This window comes from Bacillus rossius, chromosome 1 (assembly GCF_032445375.1).
Source record: "Bacillus rossius redtenbacheri isolate Brsri chromosome 1, Brsri_v3, whole genome shotgun sequence".
Lineage (NCBI taxonomy): Eukaryota > Metazoa > Arthropoda > Insecta > Phasmatodea > Bacillidae > Bacillus > Bacillus rossius.
The window spans coordinates 244,639,510-244,663,268 of record NC_086330.1 but is presented as its reverse complement, the minus strand read 5'-3'; the positions used below and the strand labels follow the sequence as shown (position 1 = coordinate 244,663,268).

General features: G+C 37.8%; 1 protein-coding gene across 1 annotated transcript in view; it reads right to left on the bottom strand.

The window, feature by feature from the left end:
* Window positions 1–23,759, bottom strand: part of LOC134527434 (transferrin-like) — an 87,146-nt gene that overhangs the window by 23,100 nt on the left and 40,287 nt on the right. Inside the window, exons 3-11 of the mRNA XM_063360113.1 lie at window positions 22,996–23,150; window positions 21,741–21,871; window positions 16,581–16,731; window positions 13,475–13,635; window positions 12,129–12,244; window positions 8,999–9,168; window positions 6,485–6,716; window positions 5,043–5,191; window positions 4,245–4,445 (exon numbers count right to left, since the gene is read on the bottom strand). Coding sequence (XP_063216183.1) covers window positions 4,245–4,445; window positions 5,043–5,191; window positions 6,485–6,716; window positions 8,999–9,168; window positions 12,129–12,244; window positions 13,475–13,635; window positions 16,581–16,731; window positions 21,741–21,871; window positions 22,996–23,150 — 1,466 coding nt within the window. The remainder of the gene's footprint in view (window positions 1–4,244; window positions 4,446–5,042; window positions 5,192–6,484; window positions 6,717–8,998; window positions 9,169–12,128; window positions 12,245–13,474; window positions 13,636–16,580; window positions 16,732–21,740; window positions 21,872–22,995; window positions 23,151–23,759) is intronic.

The following is a 23,759-nucleotide window of genomic DNA, read 5'->3' as shown; positions in this document are numbered from 1 at the left end:
TGAGAATATGGGGTGTAAGTGGTTTTTAAAAATGTCGTGTAAACACAGGGATCAATAGTTTTAAAAAAAACTGATTTATACTACATAAATAAGTTTTAAAAAAAACTGATCTATATTATATAAATAAAATTCAAAAACTGATTTAAATTACATAAATATTTAAACTTGTTTTAAAAGTCAGGTGTACAAAAATTTAATTATTTAAAAGTAAACTTCTGATTTTAAGGGATGAGAAAAAAAGATAAATTAGTTTTTAGAAGTTATATGTAAACAGTAATTTTCCCCTTACTTTGAAAATAAAGTATTCAAAATTTTATCTAGTAGCAGTATCACAGTTCTGCTCTAAGGAGTAGGTAAGAAGGATGGGGATAGTTTCTTTTTAAATCAGACATAGCCAGAAAATTTCCTCGTAATTTGAACTTTATGTGTGCGGGAAAGGTAAATGAAGCTTTTTTTATTTTATCTCAAGTAGAGTAACCTTCCTTTTTTTTAAGTTTTACTTATTAAGGAGCAGTGAATGTGAAATTTTACCATGCAAAGGAAATTTGATTAAATTCCCGCACATCAGTAAACTAAAATTTAATAGGTTGAAATTAAAATGGGCATGCGCGTTTCTACTATAGCCAAGAGCCGAAGTTGTCAAGATTGCGGACCCGTGTATGGCAATATGAACCAGTATATATTAATTTTCGTGAACATCGGGGGATGTAGTAAACGTATTTGTGTGTTAAGTTAAGTTAAGATAGTGAAACTATCATGGCATACACTTTGTGAAATTGAATAGTAATCATAAGAAATTATCGCACTTTAAAAATACCTACAATTTATTAGTCAAGAAAATTTATTTGGAATTAACATGGCGTCAAAAATTGTTAAAAATTTTTTGGTGCTCTACAAAAATAGGAAGAGTCCAACAGTTTAACTAAAACAAAAAAAAAACTTTTACATAAGTAACGCATTATTTTTATCTTCTTGGGATCTTATGTAAGCAGTATGTTTCCTCTTATTTTGAAAGTCAAATGTTTAAAATATGATCCATTTGTAAACATATTCTGTTTAATGATGAAAAGCAAAATTGGGGTAGTTTACAAAATCAGATGTGAACATTTTTCACTTATTTCGTACGTTAAATGCTGTAAAATTTAATCGAGTGGTACCAAAAATTGGCTTTAAGAGTTAGGAAAGAGTTAGATTTTTTATATGCCATTTGTATAAGGGGATGGGTTTTTTTTTTCAAAATCCTATCAAGACAGTTATTTTTCTCTTATGTCAAACATCAAGTATGCCAGATTTATTAATTAGTGTATGAATTATTTTTTAAGGGGTGAAAAAAGATAAATGGTGATAGATTTTGACGTGTAACATATTTGCTCTCGATATTTCGTGGGATTAATTTTGTTAAAGCAACGGAATTCAAGGAACGGAAATGTGTAACAACCACGGCGCTGCCATCTGTGGCGAATGGCAAGAACCATAGTTCACAAAGGCAAAGGGAAACTTGACATAAATTCATTTTTTATGAATTCTAACAAAATGGGCATTATTCTAATAAAAATTCCTGGTGGAATATTAGCTTCTATATTGGGGTTAAGTATTTTCTCAAGTCATTTTATCTTTTATCTGAGCTTTTTCATTATATTTAAAATTTCTGTCTTCTTACCAAATGATACAATAGTGAATGTAGCTGCTCCGGCAGCGAATTATAGCGGCGGGTACCATGTGATTCGCGTATAGATATGTAGCTGAAAACACAATTTTGTTATATTTATCACGCTTGGAATACTTTTAAATAACTCTACTTAAAATTCCGTGTCCAAGTTTCGTATCTTAAGTGTATTTGCAGCATGAGAGCACGTGAGTGTTACATTACCAAGGCTAGATATTACACATCACTGGCGAGTACTGGAAGACACCCCCTTTCTTTACGATTATCATGTTTATCTAGTAATTGTACTTTTATTTCATACAGTTTGCAAAATTTCATCAAAAATTATCAAAATTATGCTTAAGGGGTTGAAAATGGGGGATCGGATGGTTGTAAAAAATCTTATTTAGCCAGCGATTTCCTATTGTTTCGAAGGTCAAGGGTGCAGAATAAATCACTTAGATTGTGTTTATATACTGGTTAAATACGCATAGGTTAATGTCGCAACACATGGTCTGTTCTCTAGATAACTTTGGCTCGTGGGCGCATATACGTTATGGACTTTATCATGTTAACTTCCGTTTTTGGTGCGCGTGCAGATGTTTCCATGTATCCGTTGCATACTAAAATTTCACCCTCAAAGTGCAAAAAGAAGTCTTATTATAAAAATAGCACACAAAAAATTTTAAACTCCAAATAGTATAGTCCAAACCTTAAAGGAAGCTGCAATGACAATTGCTTCACATAGTTGCAGTAATGAAAAGAATACAGTGAATAATGAAATATTCTGCAAATAAAAGTTCACAGTTGGAACAAACATGGTGAATTAGAACCAGCAAAAAGTGTGACAGCTTATTCTCTAATAAAAGGTTCACACAGAATACTGAGAGGTAAAAATTGATATTGATGGACGAAATTCTAAATGATAATATAATTAAAGAAAAAAAAAGAATTTTGGAAAAAACCGCTTTGAGGTGCAAACAGTTGCCCCCTAAAAAATCATGTATAAAATTCCACCGCTCTAGGCGTCTCCATCTCTGCGCCTCACGATTGACAGATAAATATTTCCTTTATTTTATAGATTGACTGGCTTCACTCAGAGTATTCCTAAAATATTACTTTGTAAATAAGTGAAGTGATTAATTCCAAAAATGTTTACTAAATTAATAATTTCATTAAATTTGTCAGACGTATAAAATAATTATTTAATGACAAAACCGTTTAAGAATTTTAATATTTAAAGTGGTTACGTGTATGCCTTTTTTATTTTTAGTATCGATCAAGTAACTGATTTTAAAACTTATATTTTAGAGTGTTCAAATATATATTTTACCTTGATGAATCACACATTTTTTCATGAGATTGACCATTTTAAAATTGTTTAACACAAACCTATTTCATTACAACTGTATCTATGCCATCGTTTACACTAACACGTTCATTTACTATGGTTAAATCTATGTTTAGAATAATTAAATAATTTCACCTATTTACAAACACCTACCATTATTTAAGGATATGTATTTGATACGTACGCATCTTTATTTCAAATAAAGTGTACCGATTATTAGTTTACTTATTATCACTCAAAGAAAATTGCCTAATATTCTAACCCTGTACTCTTTGCCCACACGGATGCCCATGAAAAAATTCAGTACTAAGAAAATAAGGTAATATCCGCTAACCAAACAAAAAACCAAACATATCTCATATTTTCCGTTATACTGTAAATGAGAATTCCCAAAAATAATTATAAAAAAATTTATATTAATTTAAAACTTATTTTCCAGTACTGATTTATTGGAATTCATAACAATTTTTAAATTAATATTCACTCCTGTTACGTAAGAGGTGATATTCCGGAGAACTTTAAATAAGAGAAGGTAACTGAAGGTATATTTATTTATCATTTACCATATATATTAATTAAGTTTTTTTGATCAGAAGATGTTTTATAATGCTAATACCATAAATACAATATTTATAATATTTTACCTTTTAAAAAGTAGAACTTCATCTAAATGTAAAATAAGAGTTAGTAAATTTTGCATGTTTATAAATCACACAACATACCTTACGTCAGGCTTCATTAATTTAAGAGATACGAATTTTATACTAAAAAAATTAAACTTATCGCTCCTTTAGCGGTCTAATATAGGAAAAATGATAACAAATCATAATTTTTTTATGTTATTCTTGCTCAGCTTGTTATTTTCATCTTAATTTGCTTAGATGTATGATCTATTACTATTTAAAAAAAACGTGCCCATCATGTTTCACTGCTTTTGGGATCGAATATAGAAAAATTGTAAAAGTACTCATGTACATATAATTATTTACGTTATTTATGCTGAAGTTCTTACATCCAACCTTATTTTCTGCGGAGATATATTCCATTATATTTATTTTTCACCCCCTAGGGTATTTATATATATTTAACTTGTCTACCCCTTTTTCACCTCCTCAGGGGTGGAACTCTGTAACAATATGGAGCCTAGACTTTGAGACTAATAAAGAAAGGTTCATGTAAATATAACTAGTGTTAGAATGATGCTCGTGTGAGTGGTTGATGGTGTGGGGGAAGGCGAGCGGCACTCACGCGCGGGCAGCCGCGCCAGGGCCGCGCTGCACAGGCCACACAGGTCGGTGTTGTTGTTGAGCTGCTGGCGGTCGTGCGAGGCGCTGCGGGCGCCCGGCGCGCACACCTCCGCGAACACCCGGCGCGCGCCCGGGCCGTAGGGGCACACGCCGTCCCTCAGCAGCGAGGCGTTGCGCAGCGACTCGAAGAAGGCCACCCACGCTGCAACACGCCGCCCCCCGCCACCCTGCATGCCCGGCCCGGCCACGATAACTGCGTCTTGACTGGCCAACAACTTGTGGCCCACTATCGCAATTTTGTCGAAAAAGAATATATTTAAAAGCTTCAGATAAATTGCCTTAAGATTAGATTTTCAACCATTATGCTGTCATAAGTTACGGTCAGAGAACCTATTCAATGACAGATGACATAGAATTACTTTTTTTTTAAATATAATCTAACAAAAATAACATCACAATTAAATATAATCGATCAAGACCCAATGAAATGCTCAAATTCATGTATTTATGATCCAGTACTTCCCTTAAAATCGTTATTTAAAGATATTATAACCTCTATTACATACTAAATTATTTAACTAATGTTATCAATAAATACTTTCCCACGCTTTATGTATGAACAGTGACTAATCTAGAGCAAATCAGTAAAATGTAACTGGATAATTGTTGAAATTGTTTCATATTCGAAATTCATCAGTTTTAATAGTGTTCCACTGATTCTAAAGAGTTTAGCCTATACGTGGAGGACAGAAGGCGGTACACCGTGGAGAGACTCAGGACAGAGACTGGCGGCGCTCACCGATGCCGCCGAACTGCGGGAAGCAGGCCTTGCTGTTCACGAGCCCCTTGACGCCGGACAGCGAGGAGTCCGCCTTCACCACGGCCACCACGGCATTGTTGCCGGCCGCAGTGCTCTCCTGGTAGGAGGCCGTGTTCAGGTTGTACACGCTGCGCAACACAACACCCCGGTCCTGCACGTGTTTCAACTCTATTCTACATTTCAATCTGCTCAAACGAAAAAAAAAAAAGACTTCAAGAACAATATGTATAACAATCGATTGCAATTATTACTCTCGGTCTTGGTTTCTATGTATTACTACTTTTAAAAAAGGTTCTTTAATTAATCCATGACACCCTTGGGAAATTTGTGAGGAATCGTATGCCAAGACATTCATAAAAGATTTACTTTTCTGAGTAAAATTATTTTCATCCTTCTCTTTAGAATGTAGTGCTTATATAGTTCCTGCGGAACAGAAGGAAAGTTTATATTTTATTTTTGTAACTAAATTGCACATTCTTTCGCACTTCCAGTATTATAACGCAACATTCCCTGAATCAAACAGGCTGCAGTCAATGGTACCAACCCCAACTTATTTTATTTTCCAAAAAAAAAAAATTAATTAAGCTTGTAAAAGTGTTTGTTTTATGACTATACCACTTAAGTCACGATGAAATATAATATACATATCCCGATACCTATGATGCTTCACTAAGCCAGCTCTACCTATACCAGGAAGTATGTGCTGTTTCTGATAGATATTAAAACTGAGCGTATAGTAAATCGGTACGCAAGATGATTGACATTAATCAGTTGGACAGGCTTAAGTCTGGACGTCGACAACAGAACTAAACTCTTAAACCGCACGTGTTGAAGTGAAGGGTGTCCGCCAACAGGCAACAGGGAAGCCAGCGGCGCCGAGACCTCGCCTGCTCCACTGAAGCGCTGGGTGCGATGACCACTCGGGCTTGTCGACTACGTGGTGGGTCAGTGTGTGTGTGCTTGCTGGTGCGTCTAAGCAGTTTGGCTTCCATCGACACTGACAGTGTTGACCCAAGAAATGTTGTCTAACATCGTCTGACATGTTTTATATTTTCATATGGAGAAAACATTTATTAAATGATATTTAATCCAATTTCAAAATCTTAGATTGCGTCACAGTTGAAAGGCTGTAACCAGGAGACCATATTTGCGCCGGGAGAGGGTCTTACATAATGAATATTTTTTTTCTTCCAAATGTAGACATATTTATCAATACCTCTTTGAAACAAAAACTATGGTTTATATTGCAAATATGAGAACAATTATAAGAGAGTAAGTACGAAAAGAAATTCAACATAGTAATGACATTTCAAAAGAAAAACTTATCAATTACGACCAAGGTTGTGCGACAGCGATATTGTGACAAGCGGCTGAATCTTGCTAAGTATTGCTCGCCAGAGCGAGGGGCGAGGGGCACTCACTTCTTGGCGAGGTAGCCCAGGTCGGTGTCGATGCCCACGAGGTCGGCGAGGTCGGCCTCCACGCGCCGCAAGCAGTCGAACTTGCTGCTGCCGCGCAGGCACAGCAGCTCCGGCGACAGGCCGTGCGTGACGCCCGCCTGGCGCAGCCACTCGCACTTGCTGTCCTCCAGCTCGGACACGGTGCACCAGCGCAGCGTGCGCTGGCACGCCGACGTCACCGGGATGTCGCGTCCTGCGCACGCGCCCCTCCGCCTCAGCCCGGTGCCTCCCGCGCGTGCCGTGTTCCGTCGTTCAGAGTAGTGTAGTGGAGGTCGAATATCGATGACAATTACACTTGGTGAATAGACGCAGGCAATATTTGTGGCAGAACAGGATATGCAAGGGAGGAATTGAGTTAAACATTTTAGAACCACGAGTCAAATAAAATCGATCATTAACTTATTTTGAAAATTTGTGAGCGAGTATTTTAGAACTCGCCGGTGATGTGTAAACTTATAACCTCGGATAACGAGCAAATTCATGTGTTCTAATGTTGCAAATAAACAGTTAATACAAAACTCAGACACGAAATTCAACGTAGAATTCTTAAAAATAATACTGGCAGTGATATATATATTATACATATATATTTGTGTGTATATATACATATATATACACTCACGTGCGATAAAATTGTGTTTTCAACTACATTTCTTGAATCAAATCACACGTAATTTCCTCACACGCAGCAAGAATTCGTTGCCGGAGCAGCAACTCAACTATTGAATCATTCGATTTGCAGAGAAAAAGGTAAACTATATAATGAATCGTCTCCGACAAAAGAGAAGAGACTTGAAAAGAAAACCCAAATTTTGGATCTTATTTTCAACGAATAATTTTATTAAAATACTGCCAATCTTGGTAAAATTCACAAAACAGTGAATACTATAAGGTTTCCTTTTGTCTTTGTGAACATTTGTTCGCGCCATCCACCACAGATGGCAGTACCGTTGTTACATATTTTCGTTCCATGTGACTTCCATTACAATCACGAAATTACTCCTACCAAATGCCGTATCCCGAGATCTAAGATGTTACACATCAAAAGGAGCAAGCAAAGTTAACTTATGTGTAAGCTAAATTACTGAAATCATAGTCATGCCCAAAGGCAAGTAAAACAAAGTAAAGTTAACAAGGCATGGCAAAGTCAGAGAAGCAGCAAAACAACAACCAAAGTAGCCACAAGAAAATGTAGATAAAAACAGCTCAAATAAAAACATATTTGACACACCGCCCTCGTGCTACGACAACCCCGCTATAAGTAAATTCAACTACAATATTGTTAACTGCCAGGTAGAGGTTCATCATTTAAAACACGTAACATCACCTTAGAATAAACCAGAGTGCGCATGCGCGATGACAAATGGTTACAGTGCCTAATTAAGGGAGTGATTAGGGGGGGACGTACATCCTCGACTGGCGAAGCTCGCTGAGGCAACGCGGGCAAATCACCCGCCGCCGACTCATGATGAAATGCGGGAGCCACAGCCCTGGCTACACATATCACACACTTAGAGTGGGAGGTTACACACATCACAAGACTTAAGAATCTTTCTGTGAGTTCAGAAATGTTATGCCCTACCAAAGTTAAAACATTCATTAATTTTTGGTTGACTCATTATACTAATTAAATACCAAGGTAAGGTTAGGTTAGCTTAAGTAAGGTTATGTTACAATAAATTATGTCACATGACATTAGGTTAAGTTAGTTTATGTTAAATTAATTTTTATTCCTTTTCTTCAATTTTTTTATTTATTTCCTTAACTGTTTATTTATTTCCTAGAATCGTTCTCAAATTTTGCCATTTTATGCGCTTCGGGTAGTTTCGGAATAGGTACGATGCAATTCGTGCGCGCGATGAGGGCAATTAGGGTTAGGAGAAAATAAAAAGAAGAAAATAGTGCCCGGTGTAAGCTGTGGCTTAGGCAATGTTGACTTTACTTTAGTATTCGATTCCATGCGACACTCTACTCAACGTGCCACCATGGTTGGAAAAAAAATCGTTAAAAATACCGAAAATATAGAAATTATAGTAGTTTTCAAGCAAACAAATCACAACTAAGTAAGAAATATGTAATAAACACATGCAAATCAATGCTAGAGTCAAAAATAGAAATAAATTTAGTTGACTCGTGACAAAATAACAGAAGGATGGAAGACTTTGTTTGAATGCAGGTTACCTTATAAATGTTTGTAATACACACAAAACGGCATAGTTCGTAACACACGAGCTAAAACACTTCCAAATAGATCGCAAACACGAAAAAAAAAACACACTTTCCCAGTAGCTGGGAGGAAATATATGGGTATGAATCACGCAGTTCCGCTATATTTGCGAGATTTCTGTGACTTCCACAGATTGCAGCACCGTTTTTAACACGGCCGTTTCAATTCTCTTCCGTTCAATTCCCGAAATTGCTCCCACGAAATGCCGTCTGAGAGGCGAGACATGACACGCGAGCAGGTCGGCTCACCCTCCATGATGTACTGCTGCATGGTGATGGTGCCGGCCACCTCGCGCGCGTAGTGGCTGCTGTCGGGCAGCACGAGGCTCGCGAGGTTGCTGGTCCAGTCCAGCCGGCGCGGCGAGGCTGCGGCGGGCAGCCAGCTGACCAGCTGGGGCCTGAGCGCGGCGGCCACGCGGCTGCCAACACCACACACGCGTCTCTTGCCCCCTTTCCCACTCAGCACATTCCAGTCTTACACTTTAAAACATTTACATTTTTCCAATAGTTTAATTGGTGAGAAAAAAATTAAGTTTTTGACGTGAATACGTCTTCAAAATTGCTTCCATAGTGGGAGGCAATTCAAAAAATAAAATCGGGATATACAGTTAAGTGTTGGAGCTACATGTCTATCATATCCATCCAAAATTTAATTTCACCACTGGATAGCTACAGAATCAAAGAATTAGTTACGCTAAGTGAGGACTGTAAAGCATCGCGCGCGGTGGAGGGGGAAGCGCCGCCATTTTGAGGTTATTTTGCTGCGTTTTGAGAATAATTACATTTAGTATAACTTTTGACTTGGAGAAGCTACGACGTTCGTTTGAGTTTCAATCGTCAGCTCTAGTCAAAATCTATCGAATGCATATATAAAAAAATAGTGTAAAATAGTTACAGTGAATATATGTGGTGTTAAAATAAAAAATATATAATAAAAAATATATAATGTCGGCCTTTACGCATCAAAAAGCCAAATCCAAATACAGGGATCGAATACTGTTGGAAAGGACTTCCCAAAAGCAATCGAATGATACCAATAAAACACCATATGACCGAGTGAAGCAGTGCCGGGAACGTAAAAGAATGAATGCGGCCGAGCGGATCGACGATGGTGCCAGTACATCTGCAGCTGGGGCGGTTTAAATTATGCAAGTGGATGATGAAATCGCTTCTATATCGACGCCGGACTGTGTAGACATCGGTTTTGTACGATCGTCCATTATGAAGACACATTGGGCAGCAGCTAGTGCACGTTTCACTACGATGTTTGTAAACATGACAAACATGATTATAACATTCATAAAATAGCGTACTGTATATTTTGTATGGAAATTATAAAATCATATTTTATATTTTGTATGAAAAATATTACTTGTTACGTGCACGTATTCACGTACAACACACGGCCGTGTCCATGACACAGCCAGACCCAATTTTTTTTTTGTATTCGATTTATTTCATTCACATAAGAAAATAAACTTTTAAAGCTCCCCTAAAATGATTTACTTTACAAGGCATGTGACACCAAAAAATTATATCGCCACTGCTATAAACCTTGGAAGGCATTTTGAGATAAACGAGTGGCAAATATGAGAATAAATTCAGGTTCTTGTGCCAACCAAAATTAATTGTAGGATATCACTTATAAATAAATTCCAGTCTTATGGAAATAACTGATTTCCTAACTAATATGCAGCTAAATTAGGCTTCGTTTAACTATCTCGCACAAATTCATAATATTAAAATAAATAAATAATACATAGCTTAATCTTGAAAGTTAATTACAGTAAACATTAAAAATAGATTATAAACTTCTAAATTTAACCAATGGAAAGAATTGATGAACTTACTAGGCAAATAAAACTCTTTAAATGGTAAGAAATTGTCGAACTTAGTTATAAACGTAAGTTTGAGAGTGTGGCAAGTCCATTTTAAACCGTCACCGGGTGTGCTTTTGAGTTAGTAGCCCTAGGCCGGCCGTCCACTGGAACCGAGAAGAGACGAACATTCATCCGGCCGAGCTCGGCCGAACAAACAGACGACCGGCAGAGCCGAACGAGCAACCACTGAAGCCGACGTTAGACCGTCGGTTACCAGTCGTGTATCCTCGTGCTATGGGATAGTTAAAAAAATATAAGGTGTGAACTCATGGACGCGCGTAAGAAGTTAAACTTCCTTTTGAAAAGATTTAAAACGCTGAACTAATTTGAAATTTACATAAATTTAAATAAATATTATATATAATTATTATATTCGGTATTCAATTTTAATATAAACATGTGTATAAAATTAATTAATTAATAAATAAAAATAATCTATAAAAATTAAATTTAAAATAGAAATCAATACACAAATTAAATGTTGACTATAATTTATTAATTTAAATTATTTATTAATAAACCAATGTAATAAATTAAAAATAATAATGTAAAAATAACATATGGTATTGTATCATCACTATGTAAATATACTTGATAAAAGTTGATAAACACAATTTCTATCACTAATATTTACAATAAATAAATGTTTTTAGTTACATGGACCTGTATTCAATATCAATCACTAAATTTCTGAACGCGACTCACACGTAGTTCCGCTCCATCCGTTAGAATTATCTGCCGGTGCAGCTATGTCGAATTAAGAATCATTCCATTTCAGAGCGTAAGATTAAAATATATAATGAAAAGTCTCCGATAAAAAAGAATCAGACTTTAAAAAAATACTAAACCGTGGCTTGGACCTGATTTTTGACAAGTACTTTTAATAAAATATTTCCTACCTTGATAAAATTTAGTAAAAATTTAATACTATACAGTTCCCGCATACGTTAAATGACTATAATTAATTAAGTATAAAATGATAGTTGTACTGTTTGGCCGAATGGGACCGGAAAATCCCATCTCCATCGGATCGGGCCGTCAGCCGTCTTCAGCCGTAAACGGCCGAATAGGGGGTGTGTAGTGGACGCGTTCCCATTTTATGATCTTGATATAAGATCTTTCGGCCGTGTACAACCACAGACAGTCGAATACTTTTCGGTCCAATTCGGTTGCAGCGGACGGCTGGCCTTTAGGAGTCGGCGACCCCTCGGGTCAGTGGCATCAGAGGTCAGTGGCGTCAGGGGTCAGTGACCTCATAGCTAAATTGCTTTGTTTCAAGCTCCTTGTTCGCGAGTGCGGCCTAGTTTCGTATCGGGCACTGCTGTATTTAAGGTGCAAGCTGTTTCATACTACGAACCACGCTTCCCATTACAAGGAGAATTAATAGATTTATGTTGTTTGTCTATATCTGGGCTAACAACTGAAGATGCTTGTTTAATATCCGATGACTGTGACATGGTTATCTAGGATGTGATGTGTGAGAGTCGGGACTGGCTCACTTGCTGGACACGATGGAGTCCCAGCGCTGCTGCACCCAGGCGCAGGGCGAGGCCGTGCTGAGCGGCTGCGTGCTGCCGTCCTTGCACAGGTACACCATGTCGTCGTTGCCCGCCACCTGCGGCACGAGCTGGCAGTGTACACACCTGCACGTCTTGTTCCGTCCGAGTGGCACGTGTTAGGTCAATGTTGGGCCTCAATGCGATGACATGCGATGGAATTAAATTAATTGGGGTTTAACGTTTAATGATAATAGACAAATAGGGAATAAAATGGTGAAATGAAATATCGAGAAGATAATTTATCCAATATTATAGTGGGATCCAAACCCACTTGGGTACCGAATCAGGGCGAGGTAAATGCAAGGTGAGAGACAATCCAAGGACTGTCGGAAAAACTCTGTCTCGTTTCCCATTCGCAAACAGGCAGAGTGTGACCCCGCTAGGGATCTCACTCCGACCGCCTGGTGCGAGGCGCCTGGGGAGACTAGCGTGATGCCCAGCAAGTCGGTCTAGCTCTTTATTAGTCGAACATACTTTCGTGCACTGCAAGCATTATGGAATCTCTTAAGCTTTACATGGAAACTATCCCCCAATAACTCTCTCTTTCTTTATGTATGTATACAAGGGCATTGATCCGTGGGTAGGGGGGGCAGGGCGGCCTAGCCCCACCCCCCAAATTAAGAAGACCCTCTCTTAGGGAGCACGCTTACGCTTGCTAAATCGTGACTGTGAAACAGGGTGGATATACGTAAACGTTAAATCTATATTTTATGGAAATCTTTCTGTATAGTATAAAGTTTTCTGCTTATTACATACATGTAGGTCAAAATATGGACAGTTGAGAAACATACGAGCACCGAAACCAGAGATGACTTGTGTCGGTTAAAACACACGACCAAAATTCTCGGGCCACGCGTGCCCCCCTTGCAAATCCTACAGAATTGCGCCCAGATATGTAAATATATAAACACATGAAGTTACACCGAGAATAATGAGCAGAGAAATTCCTAATAGTTTGCAAGGAAACGGTAACCGAACATTAGTACCAGACCTTTCTAAACGATAGAGAAAACATTTTATTTATTTGCAGGAACACTTATTACATGATACTTCTAACCTATCTCCTTTTTATTATATTCAACCTTAATTTTTTTTTTCAAAATAACTCTGTAATCCAGTAGGTCGCCGTGCATGTATTGCCACATGGACACTACGTGAAGGCGCTCTTCGTCCAGCTGATGGTTTGCTCCATGTTCGCGGGACAGTCAAAGCACTGGGTGAAATTGCGGAGAAATGTGGTGTTATGGAAGTGACTGTGAAACTGCCCAACACGCCGAGCAGCGCACCCCGAAGTAGCTGCGCACGGAGGCGGCCTCCACGTAAGCCACGTCCCCGCCGCCCCGCAGCAGGCAGTCCAGCGCGCCGTAGTGGTTGGACGCGAGGCCCGGCTTGTAGCTGCAGGTGTCGGGCCGGTCGCACAGGCTGCACATCTGCGGGAACTGCCGCCCTGCAAGCCACAGCCTCGGCACTGCAGCCACCCCAGTCTGTTCTTTCACTCAACTCTCTACTCTCTATTTCGCTTTATGGAAACAAATATTTCGCCGAGTAAGATCCATCTCTACGTGAGTTGCCAAAAAAAACTAACCCGAAGACAATTATTGTGGCAGGTATAAAATATTTGTTTCTAAAACATCCCTTTGAGTATCGGTGGTTGATAAAATGTTCAAATGAAATAAGTATGATATAGTGACCACCACATATGGTTTTCAGATGCTGAGTGGAGAAAAGAAACAAGGCTTTATTTGTTAAAGCAAGCATCGAAATATATACTATATTTTAATAGGCTCTACCCTATTTACACTGCTACTTATTTTCACTACTTATTTGAAGTTGTAATCGACTGAGATGTTTGACTTACTGCCACATAACTGTCTGTTAACTATTAATTACAATTAAAAAATATATTAGGCGTTTATTTTTTTAACATTAATATTTCATTTTTGTTCGTTACTTGCTATCATTAACGTCATTAGCAAACGCATTTTCTTTGTGAACTATAATGTTAAATGTATTGGTGTTCTCGAACTTTCATCTTTCCACTCTAAGCCAACGTATTACGAGCCGATCTACAGGTTGCCCAACCTCTGGCAACGCTTCTTACCTCTTTTTCACAATTACTTTTAGCCAAAGGCACTCGTGTCTTAATTTAAATGGTGAACTTTTTTAAATTATTTTAACTGGAACATTTTACCCAACAATAATGTTTTGAAGGGAACTTCTGAACTTACGTTATTTAAATGTTGCTCACACTTTCCCAATTTCAAAAAACTCGGTCAACGCAAGGCCCGAAATGTGGGTCAATCGGTATGTAACACGTGACACGTAATAAAAAAAATGCAAATTTAAACCAACAAGCCAATATTTGCGAAATGATTTAATGAAGGGTTTCAAATATTTCTAACAAAACTTTTTTCAAAATATTTCGCTTTTATTTGCATCAAAAATTTAGCTACCATGTTTTATTATAAGTAGTAGTCATGTTAATGTTTCAGTTCTAAAAATTTAAAATTCTCGAATATTTATGATCTAAGAAATTCTAGAAGAAATAACTATCATATTATTTGCATTATTTCAAAGGTAAAATAAAATATAACACTGGCAAAACAAAATTTACTTTCCAAAAACATTCGGAAAATTGCCTTGCTTATGCAACATTATCTTACAAAATTTGATACAAGAATGTTTATAGAAGTTAAGATTAGGTATTAAACATTCCAAGTTGGGTGTTACTAATCCTCTCCAAAAATAAAATACATAACTAATATAATATATAACTTAAATAAGTTAAATAAATATATACTTTTTTATTTTTGTAAACAATAAACTTTTGCGGAAATTAAAAAAATATATATAATACATTTTTAGCCCATAACTTTCAATGTCTACAAAAGTTTATATTAAACAAGATTTGACCTAAAAAGCTATGACAAAATCATTCCCCCGTAAAATAAACATAGCATAGTTAGCATATCTCTAGAACATTTTACACGCCTATCAATGAAGTCAATATTTTGTGTTCTGAAGTTATAAAAAAGACTTTTAAACTCTGTAAAATTATGAAATATTTCTGGCAGGAAGGCAAAGAAAACAGTACGTGTGGGAACACTAATAAATAAACAGATACAGAACAAATAATGTCACAGAAGCGTTATATCTTTGCATATTATTTAGTTACGTGGTCTTGGCCTATACTAGCTTAGTAGCACGCGGGACTCTACACCCAAGGTGTGTCAGACCTCGCATTGGTTGGGTTGCCAGCTGGCCAGTTCAGCTATTTTACTGTCGTCTACGGAAGTTTCACGTCAGCATACTTAGGTTCTGTTGAAAACGAAGGTTTACGTGACACGACTGTACACTTGAGGATTACGGCTGCTGCCTGGCTGCTTCGCCAAAAGGCGCACATAGCTCCGGGTGTCAAGTCTTTATTTACATTTCTTTCAAGAATATCAATAATGTAAGACCACGAAAAGCATTTTAGATCCATCGGTAGTTTAGTTTTGAGATTTAGTTTCTAATATTTACTTTTTGGATAGTGAAAAAGGCTTAAACCAGTGATTTAAAATCATTTTTAGGTAAAACTAACAGGTATATAAGTAGTATAGGCAGCATACAATTAAAATGTAACTGCTTAAGGTCCTACATAGGCGTATTATCGACGCGAACACTTCATGCCAGTTCGGTGCCTGGCACGCAGAGGCTGTTAGGCGTGTGATTCCCGAGCAAATATCGCCCTTGGAGGCCCTCCGCTTCACGAGAACTCTCAATGTGACCGCATCTCCATTATTACATGATTGGCAGGACTTGATTTTTCCAGAAATTACATGAAGCAAACTTTGTTTATTTATTACGTTTCTTTCATACGCATGATTGCTGTTAGAAGCACGTGAATAACAAACAGACATTCTCTGCTGAAGAGAATTAATCCTGTATCGTCCAGACAATAAAGACATTGGCCACAAATACAAGAAGGTGACTGATGGCGTGGGATATACCATATTGCAGGCATGAACATTCATACGTGGAGACTAGGTTAATTCAAGCACCAGTACCTCTGTGCTGTTTCTAAAAGTAGCGCAAAGTTGCTGCATAGTTTCCTGCGCCAGTAAGCAGCGCGCAACAAACAAAGAAGTGCCTGAGCCCCGGCGACTCAGTCGAGACCCGCTAGAGGCTGCGGAGAACGTCCTACAGGTCACACAGGGTACCCAGGCATCCAGAAGCCTCAAGTATAGCCGCACACGCCGAACTGGCTCCCAACTCAGCGGGACGCAAACTGCCAGTGAGTGCCCGATGTCGTACAACCAAGTGAACGCAGAGTGGCCGATCACGTGCGAAGTAAGGTCCGGGAACAGTGTGAGATTGCTGGCTTGTTCCGCGAAGGAGACCGAGACTGACTGTACGTGTCCTGGGTCCAGTCGTCCAGCACCCAGGTCCCGGGCCGGCAGGACGAGTTGAAGAACCCGGACAGCGCGCGCAGCTCGTTCTCCACCGTGGTGAGGTTGGCAAGCCCGCCGCACTGCGTGTTGGCCACGCGCAGCTCGAACTCCTGCAAGCCGTCGAGCCCGCGGGCACAATGCACGCCAGCCAACACTGTTGCCAACACATCTTGGGATAAACATGGTGCCGTCCATTCAGCCACATACAGAAAAATATACCAAAATTGAAGATGTTTATTTCAAACAGTATGCATACTGATATTTTATCTTCGACACTTCACTTGAAAAAATAAAACAAATTTAATCTAGTATTTAAAAGAAATACAAAGCAATTTCGAAATTATCGAAATTGAATTTCCATTTGTATGTTAGTTTCAACATCTAGGTATATAAAATTTTAAGGATAGGCCTACAAGGGAAATTGGGTTTGCTTTAATGTAGTTGATATATAGATATATGTAATATTACATTATTCAGTAAATCTAGATAATTCACGGTATTAATAATGCTAATTTTATTGTATTAGTAAATAAAATTGCTACCGATTCACATATTATATATGTGTGTCTGTGTGTGTGTGTTACTTGATTACTTACTAATTTTTCTACTTATTTTCAGAAATTTTCACTAAAAAATTTTGTTATCGAGTGAGTATAATTCTCATAATAATCTTAAATCTTAATTAAAGGAGAACCATCTCCATTTTTATTTAGGCTGACCGGCGTGGGTTTAATCATTAATAATTTATGAACATTCCTTTCGAAATAAATGTAAGTGTTATATTTATAGACAATTTTTTTTGTTTACATTACTCGTGAACATAAAATTTCATATTATTTGAAATAAAAATAAAGGATATAGGTTTACCTAGTATGAAATAATAAAACTAATGGACTGAGCTATGTATTCAATAATATTATAGCAATAAGATAAAAAAAAATGTATCATTACGTAGGTATTTGCTTGAAGCACAATATGTACAATCCAGTAATCTGTTATTTTAAAAAATTAAAAAATGTTTTTTCAATGACGAGGTTTTTGACCACGTCCTAAATTACCACTTTCTTTTTTTTTTTTTTTAAAGGACACCAAGATTTATCAATATTGTAGGCCTACTGCAGTTTTGCTGTTATTTTAACACTTGCAAATACTTTTTATATTACTATTTTAATTTACGAAATATATTCCAGGGTAGTTTTACTATCATAAAGTCACATTTGGCATACCATTACGTTAGTTACGTCCTAATGTTTACAAAATGGACTATATACGGATTTATATTGCTACACATGCGTCCACCATCTTGACAAATTTGGCTCGTGGGTATAGCAGAAAAATAGAACATGTTCTATAACGGTTTTGGCTATGAATTTGGGTATTAAAACTTTAAAATCCAGAGACAGACCCCTTGATAGGGGGCTGAAATGTTACCTACACGAGAACAGGCGCGCTAGCAGAAAATAGGTATGTAAAATGCTAAGGAAATGAGTATCGTGTAGGATTGGCTTTACGAGCTCCAGTCCTTTAGGAAATTTCGGATAGTTCTTTATCCTTCCTCGACAGTGAGCTTTATTTACAATGAAAACGTTACGGTGAAATTTTAGTTATATATCTACTCAAAAAAAAAAGAATTAAAACGCTCTAACTATTTAGTAGCTACATGACCCCTTGTTCAGAAAAGATAGCTTTAAATAATATTGTGCATAGTGATGTCACAGAAATGCTGAGAATACGAAGCTGTCGAGAATTAACTGTAATCAATAACAAACGACGCATTTTATCGTAATGAGAAACCTAGGACAGGCTAACTGCGTCATCAGCGGCGGCATTATTCGCATAGATATTTACAGAGTCCCTCATTTAGAAACGAATTCTTGGAATGATGAATGGCATCGAGTGACGTCACAGTAAAATCTGCTGTGAATGAGCGACAATCGAAATGTTACGGCCAATGTTAATGTAACTAGAAAATTAGTATTCAGCGCACGTGAGGAGGGTCTTGGAGAGATTGATGGTAACTTGTGAACTCGCTAAATATTTTAAAACACGCCAAATTAGATTTGCGGATTTGTTTGTTCTTCATTCGCTTTTCTCAAGCGAAAAAAAATTGTGATAGTTGTCGCTAAATGCTTGATAGTTTACTCTTTTCTCTGACCATTTAACTCACAATATGTTATTATATTCGTGGTTAGAAAAACTTTTTTTTAAATTGTCGTTAACGCACCATTAGCTCTCACCACTTAGGATTATTTTTGTAGAACAACGTTGATTAAATGCATTTCTGTCACACCTTTCGTTATACCCAGGGGTATAAAAGAGTCCTTGACAATTTACGTAGCAGAAGAGAAGAAATAATTTGTTACTCTACACGCGCTATATATAAAGGTCCTAACAGAAAACCTGCCAACGCAATTTCCGATCAAAGCAAGTATATCTGGGTAGAACACGTTGCTGTCCATTTAATTAAATATGTACTTGAAATATTATGAAACGTAGGACTTGTTTCTAAAATTATGTAACCTAGTGAAATATTTTTGATATTTTATCTTCTACGTAACTTGCAAAAAAAACTTAATTGTCTAAGTATTAAAAAAAAATAAGTGGAATTTTAGACTTAGAGAGATTGAATTAGAAAATCAGAAATGTAAATTTAAAAGGCTACAAGGGAATTTGGGTTTGCTATTGTTAATTTATAATATATTTATAACATTACATTAATAGGAAAGCTCATATTGCTACTTCACAGTAAACATAATTTATTGTGCTAATATCATCGCATGAGTTCAAAATGCTAATAATTTACATTTTTATAAATATTTAAGTAGATTAGTAACTTATTAGACAACTTTGAGTAATTGTAGCCAACCAATATTTTAACAAGCGGGACAAAGAAACAAGCAATGTTTATGAAAATATAAGTGCCCAAAAATAAACTTAAATCCACAGAGAAAGAAAACCACTCGTTTATTTAATTTAGGCTAAAAGGCGCGTAGTTCTTATGAAGTGTTCGTTTTTTAAACAATAATAAATGGGCATTTATTTTATAATTTAATAAAGATTTACTTTTGGTTTGTTACTTTTGATTATGCAATTTCTTATTATAAGTTAAACATAAAGGCTGTAGTATGTCACAAATCCTACATACTATGAAATAACCAAACCAATGGACTGAGCTATGTATTTAAAGTTATTATAGCAAATAAGTAAAAAAAATTATTATTACATTTTTGCCTAAAATATTATTTGTATTATTCAACTATCTGTTATTAAATAATTAAAGTTTCGCTAGTGATAAGATCTAAACCACGTCAGAAACATTACCAAAGCATTCAAAACCGCACGCTCTACTGTCGCGCCACCAAGACACAGAATTATATTTTGTGGAGACTAAATTTTATCAATAGTGTAATATCAGATTTTTCTTGCGTATTTTAAATGGATTCATTGTACTCGGCCTGTAATCACAATGTAAAAACTTGACATTTCTGCGTTTGAAAATATAACCACCGTTCACAATCAAACACTCGATTAATTCAAACACGTATCAAATAACTTCAGCCATTCATACGGGATTAATATAAGTTTAAATATGCGAGATTCACGGGAATCAGCCATTTTCTACACTTCGATCTGAACAAGCCATTTCAAACATGTCTGCTGCTCTCTTGGCAAATACGGTCTTATTCGTGATCTTAGGCGCGGTCTCAGCGACTACGAAACTTGCTTCAGCGATGATCATTTTAAACCACTACGAGACACGAGTATACCCTCTCAGAAGCACAACACATAGAACTATCTTAATACGGTCATCAAGAAAATCTTGATTGGAATTACTTGAGACGATCATTCTGAAGCCTCGTCTATGGCACTCAAACATTATATAAGAACTTATTTCATGATTTCTTTATGAAGCTTGTGCTCAAGACATGAATTTGAATACCACCCTAAATGTTGTCACCTTGTAAGTTGTATTTCGCGTGTTCAAGATTTACAAGCAAATAGCAGAGTACCAAATGCATCATGCCTCTATATGTGTGGGCAATACAATTTAATACAGATATTTCATCAAAAAATCACATACTTGTAGTTTCAAGTGATAACAATAACATTTTATATTCTAGATTAAGTGGTTTGTCACATGATATTTTTCGGCAAATGAATTTCAATATTGGAGTTTACAAAAGCAACAAAGAAACAAGCTAGCATGCAGAAGACAAAATGTTTTCTACATTTTTATTGCCATGCAAGTAACACGCAACACTCAAAATTCTGTAAGAGTGAACAAAATAATGTTTGACTTCTCAATTCTACAAGCTAGCTGATGGCCGAAAGACAACTTAGACAGAAAAGTACTTGGTAACGGTTTACGAGATGTGGGAATGAAAATACTGGTCATCGCTGACAAGTGTCGCTCCGAGTGAGAGTCGGGGAGGATAGTTACACATTCCGGATAGGCAGGATTCTGCAACGCGGTGAGAAAAATAAGTAGTGTCTAAACGTCCTTAACCGCCAAAGTTGGACACTTGTTATCCAACACTTGACATAGTTTTCCATACCCACACCACGTGTCTTAACATCATACGTCACTCCAACATATATAGGAAGTGGAAAGAGAGTAAATCATTTATTCCTATTCAAGTTACTAACATTTGGCCGAAGTCACCAAATGCCAATGCTGAGATGATTATTTTTTAATTATAAAATAGGTCACACTTATATATGTTTTTACTTGCTAATAAAATTGTGTGTAATATGCTTGATTACTATTTTCATTGTTTTTCATTATAAAAAGTTTTACCTTTTTTATTCTTTATATTAGTTTGTTACCGGTAAGAATAATTACTATTTGTTCTTTTAAGTCATACTTTTTAAAATATATCTTAAAATTGTTAGCACTCGTAATTGTTAGCTGAATTAGAGACCAAGTATAGTCGCTGCCAGAATAGCACAGGTGCGCCAACTGACAGACTGACACACTGCGCTCATCTCACGCACGAGTCTCGTCCTGCAAGTGTTGGTTTCCCTGAACTCGTTGAATTGGTATCCCTGCCGACGTCGCTGTCAACGAGGCGTACAGGAAAGCAAGGACATGGCTGGGAGGTGTTAGCTTGAGGCGCACCTTGAGCACTCTGTCGGTCCAGTACTGCGTCCTCTGGAAGCCGGGGTGGCAGTAGTTCTTCCCGCGCAGGCCCGCCAACCCTCCCGAGTGGTTGGCCCTCACCAACGCCACGGACTCGAACTTGAACTGGGCTGCAGGACATAGGCCACGCCTGGTTCATCACGTGCAGTACAAACACCTGGCTTTTATACCTGATTCGAGTTGCGCTAACAGCAACTCACTCAACTTTGCCTTTACGTTTAGTGAAATGTCTCTTACTAAACACTTGTTCTTTAAGGTGGCGACAAAACATTATTTTAGTTTAACGCCCAATATGAGATTACTGACAGTGTGTTTACTACCTACCTGAACTAACAATTTTAATTTTCTTCATTCCAAATCGTAATACATACTTAAAATTCTCACATATGCTTGTCCACTCCCACAAAAATTTAATTAGGCTGCGTTGATTTTTGTTCTTTTTTTTCGTCATTACATTTATTGAAGGGCTTTTTCTGAAATTTTAACTCTCTACCACTCTTGCATTTGTTGTTCTTCAACAGATATTTTCAACAGATATTTACTTAGTATAATATCATGGGTGCGAACAGACGCGTAATTGATAATTTAAAACATTTGCGCGTCTTTTTACAATCATGATATTACTCTAAGTAAATACATGTTGTAAATGTGTGTTGCAAAACATCAAATGTAAGGGAGGTATGAAAATAAAATTTTATAATAGACCTTTCAAAATTTTATGATTAAGCAACAAATAAAAAATCCACATGATTCATGTGTGTGTGTGTGTGTGGGTTCGAGCTTTTAAAAAGTGTTGTAGCGAGTTTTTGCGTTCACATACCTTAGGGTTAACAATAGGAAAATAAATAGTGAAGTGAATATATGGCAAAGAGAGTGGTATGGGGTTGCTGGAGACAACCCAGTTTGTTGTAGAGGGTTTAAGCCTGTATTATTTTGCTCCTAATATTTCGTTTTACAGATCATTATACAAAATAAATTTATAATATAACTATATTTAATTGTAATAGAATGTTTTTTATTAACAAGACTTTATTTAAACCATTTTATAACTTAATGGCAAATGTTTACATCTGTCCTAACATACACTGAAAGCATGAAATCGTGTGGTATACAGTTTTCGGTTAACTATTCGTATATAATATAGCCTTCGTCTTCAAACACTTAAATTTCAGTGTATCATTGGTGAATCCATAAAACTTATATTTTGCCATGACTCGAGTGACTGAGGGCTGACCTGCGGTGGTGTCGGGCGCCTGCTGGCCGCCGGAGACCAGCTCCAGCAGCACCTGCGTGTCGCTGTTGACGAACTTGGACGCCAGCAGCGCCTCCTCGGCCGTGAACACGCCGAAGTCCGCCCGACCGCTCTGTATCTTCTGCGCGCAGTCCACGCTGCAACACCGCCACACCCGCCCCTGCCAGGCCTGCCGGAGCAATAACTAGGCCACACCCGCCCCTGCCAGGCCTGCCGGAGCAATAACTCGGCCACACCCGCCCCTGCCAGGCCTGCCGGAGCAATAACTTGAACAAACCCGCCCCCGCCAGGCCTGCCGGAGCAATAACTCGGCCACACCCGCCCCTGCCAGGCCTGCCGGAGCAATAACTTGAACAAACCCGCCCCCGCCAGGCCTGCCGGAGCAATAACTTGAACAAACCCGCCCCCGCCAGGCCTGCCGGAGCAATAACTCGGCCACACCCGCCCCTGCCAGGCCTGCCGGAGCAATAACTTGAACAAACCCGCCCCCGCCAGGCCTGCCGGAGCAATAACTCGACCACACCCGCCCCCGCCAGGCCTGCCGGAGCAATAACTCGACCACACCCATCCCCGCCAGGCCTGCCGGAGCAATAACTCGGCCACACCCGCCCCTGCCAGGCCTGCCGGAGCAATAACTTGAACATACCCGCCCCCGCCAGGCCTGCCGGAGCAATAACTCGACCACACCCGCCCCTGCCAGGCCTGCCGGAGCAATAACTTGAACAAACCCGCCCCCGCCAGGCCTG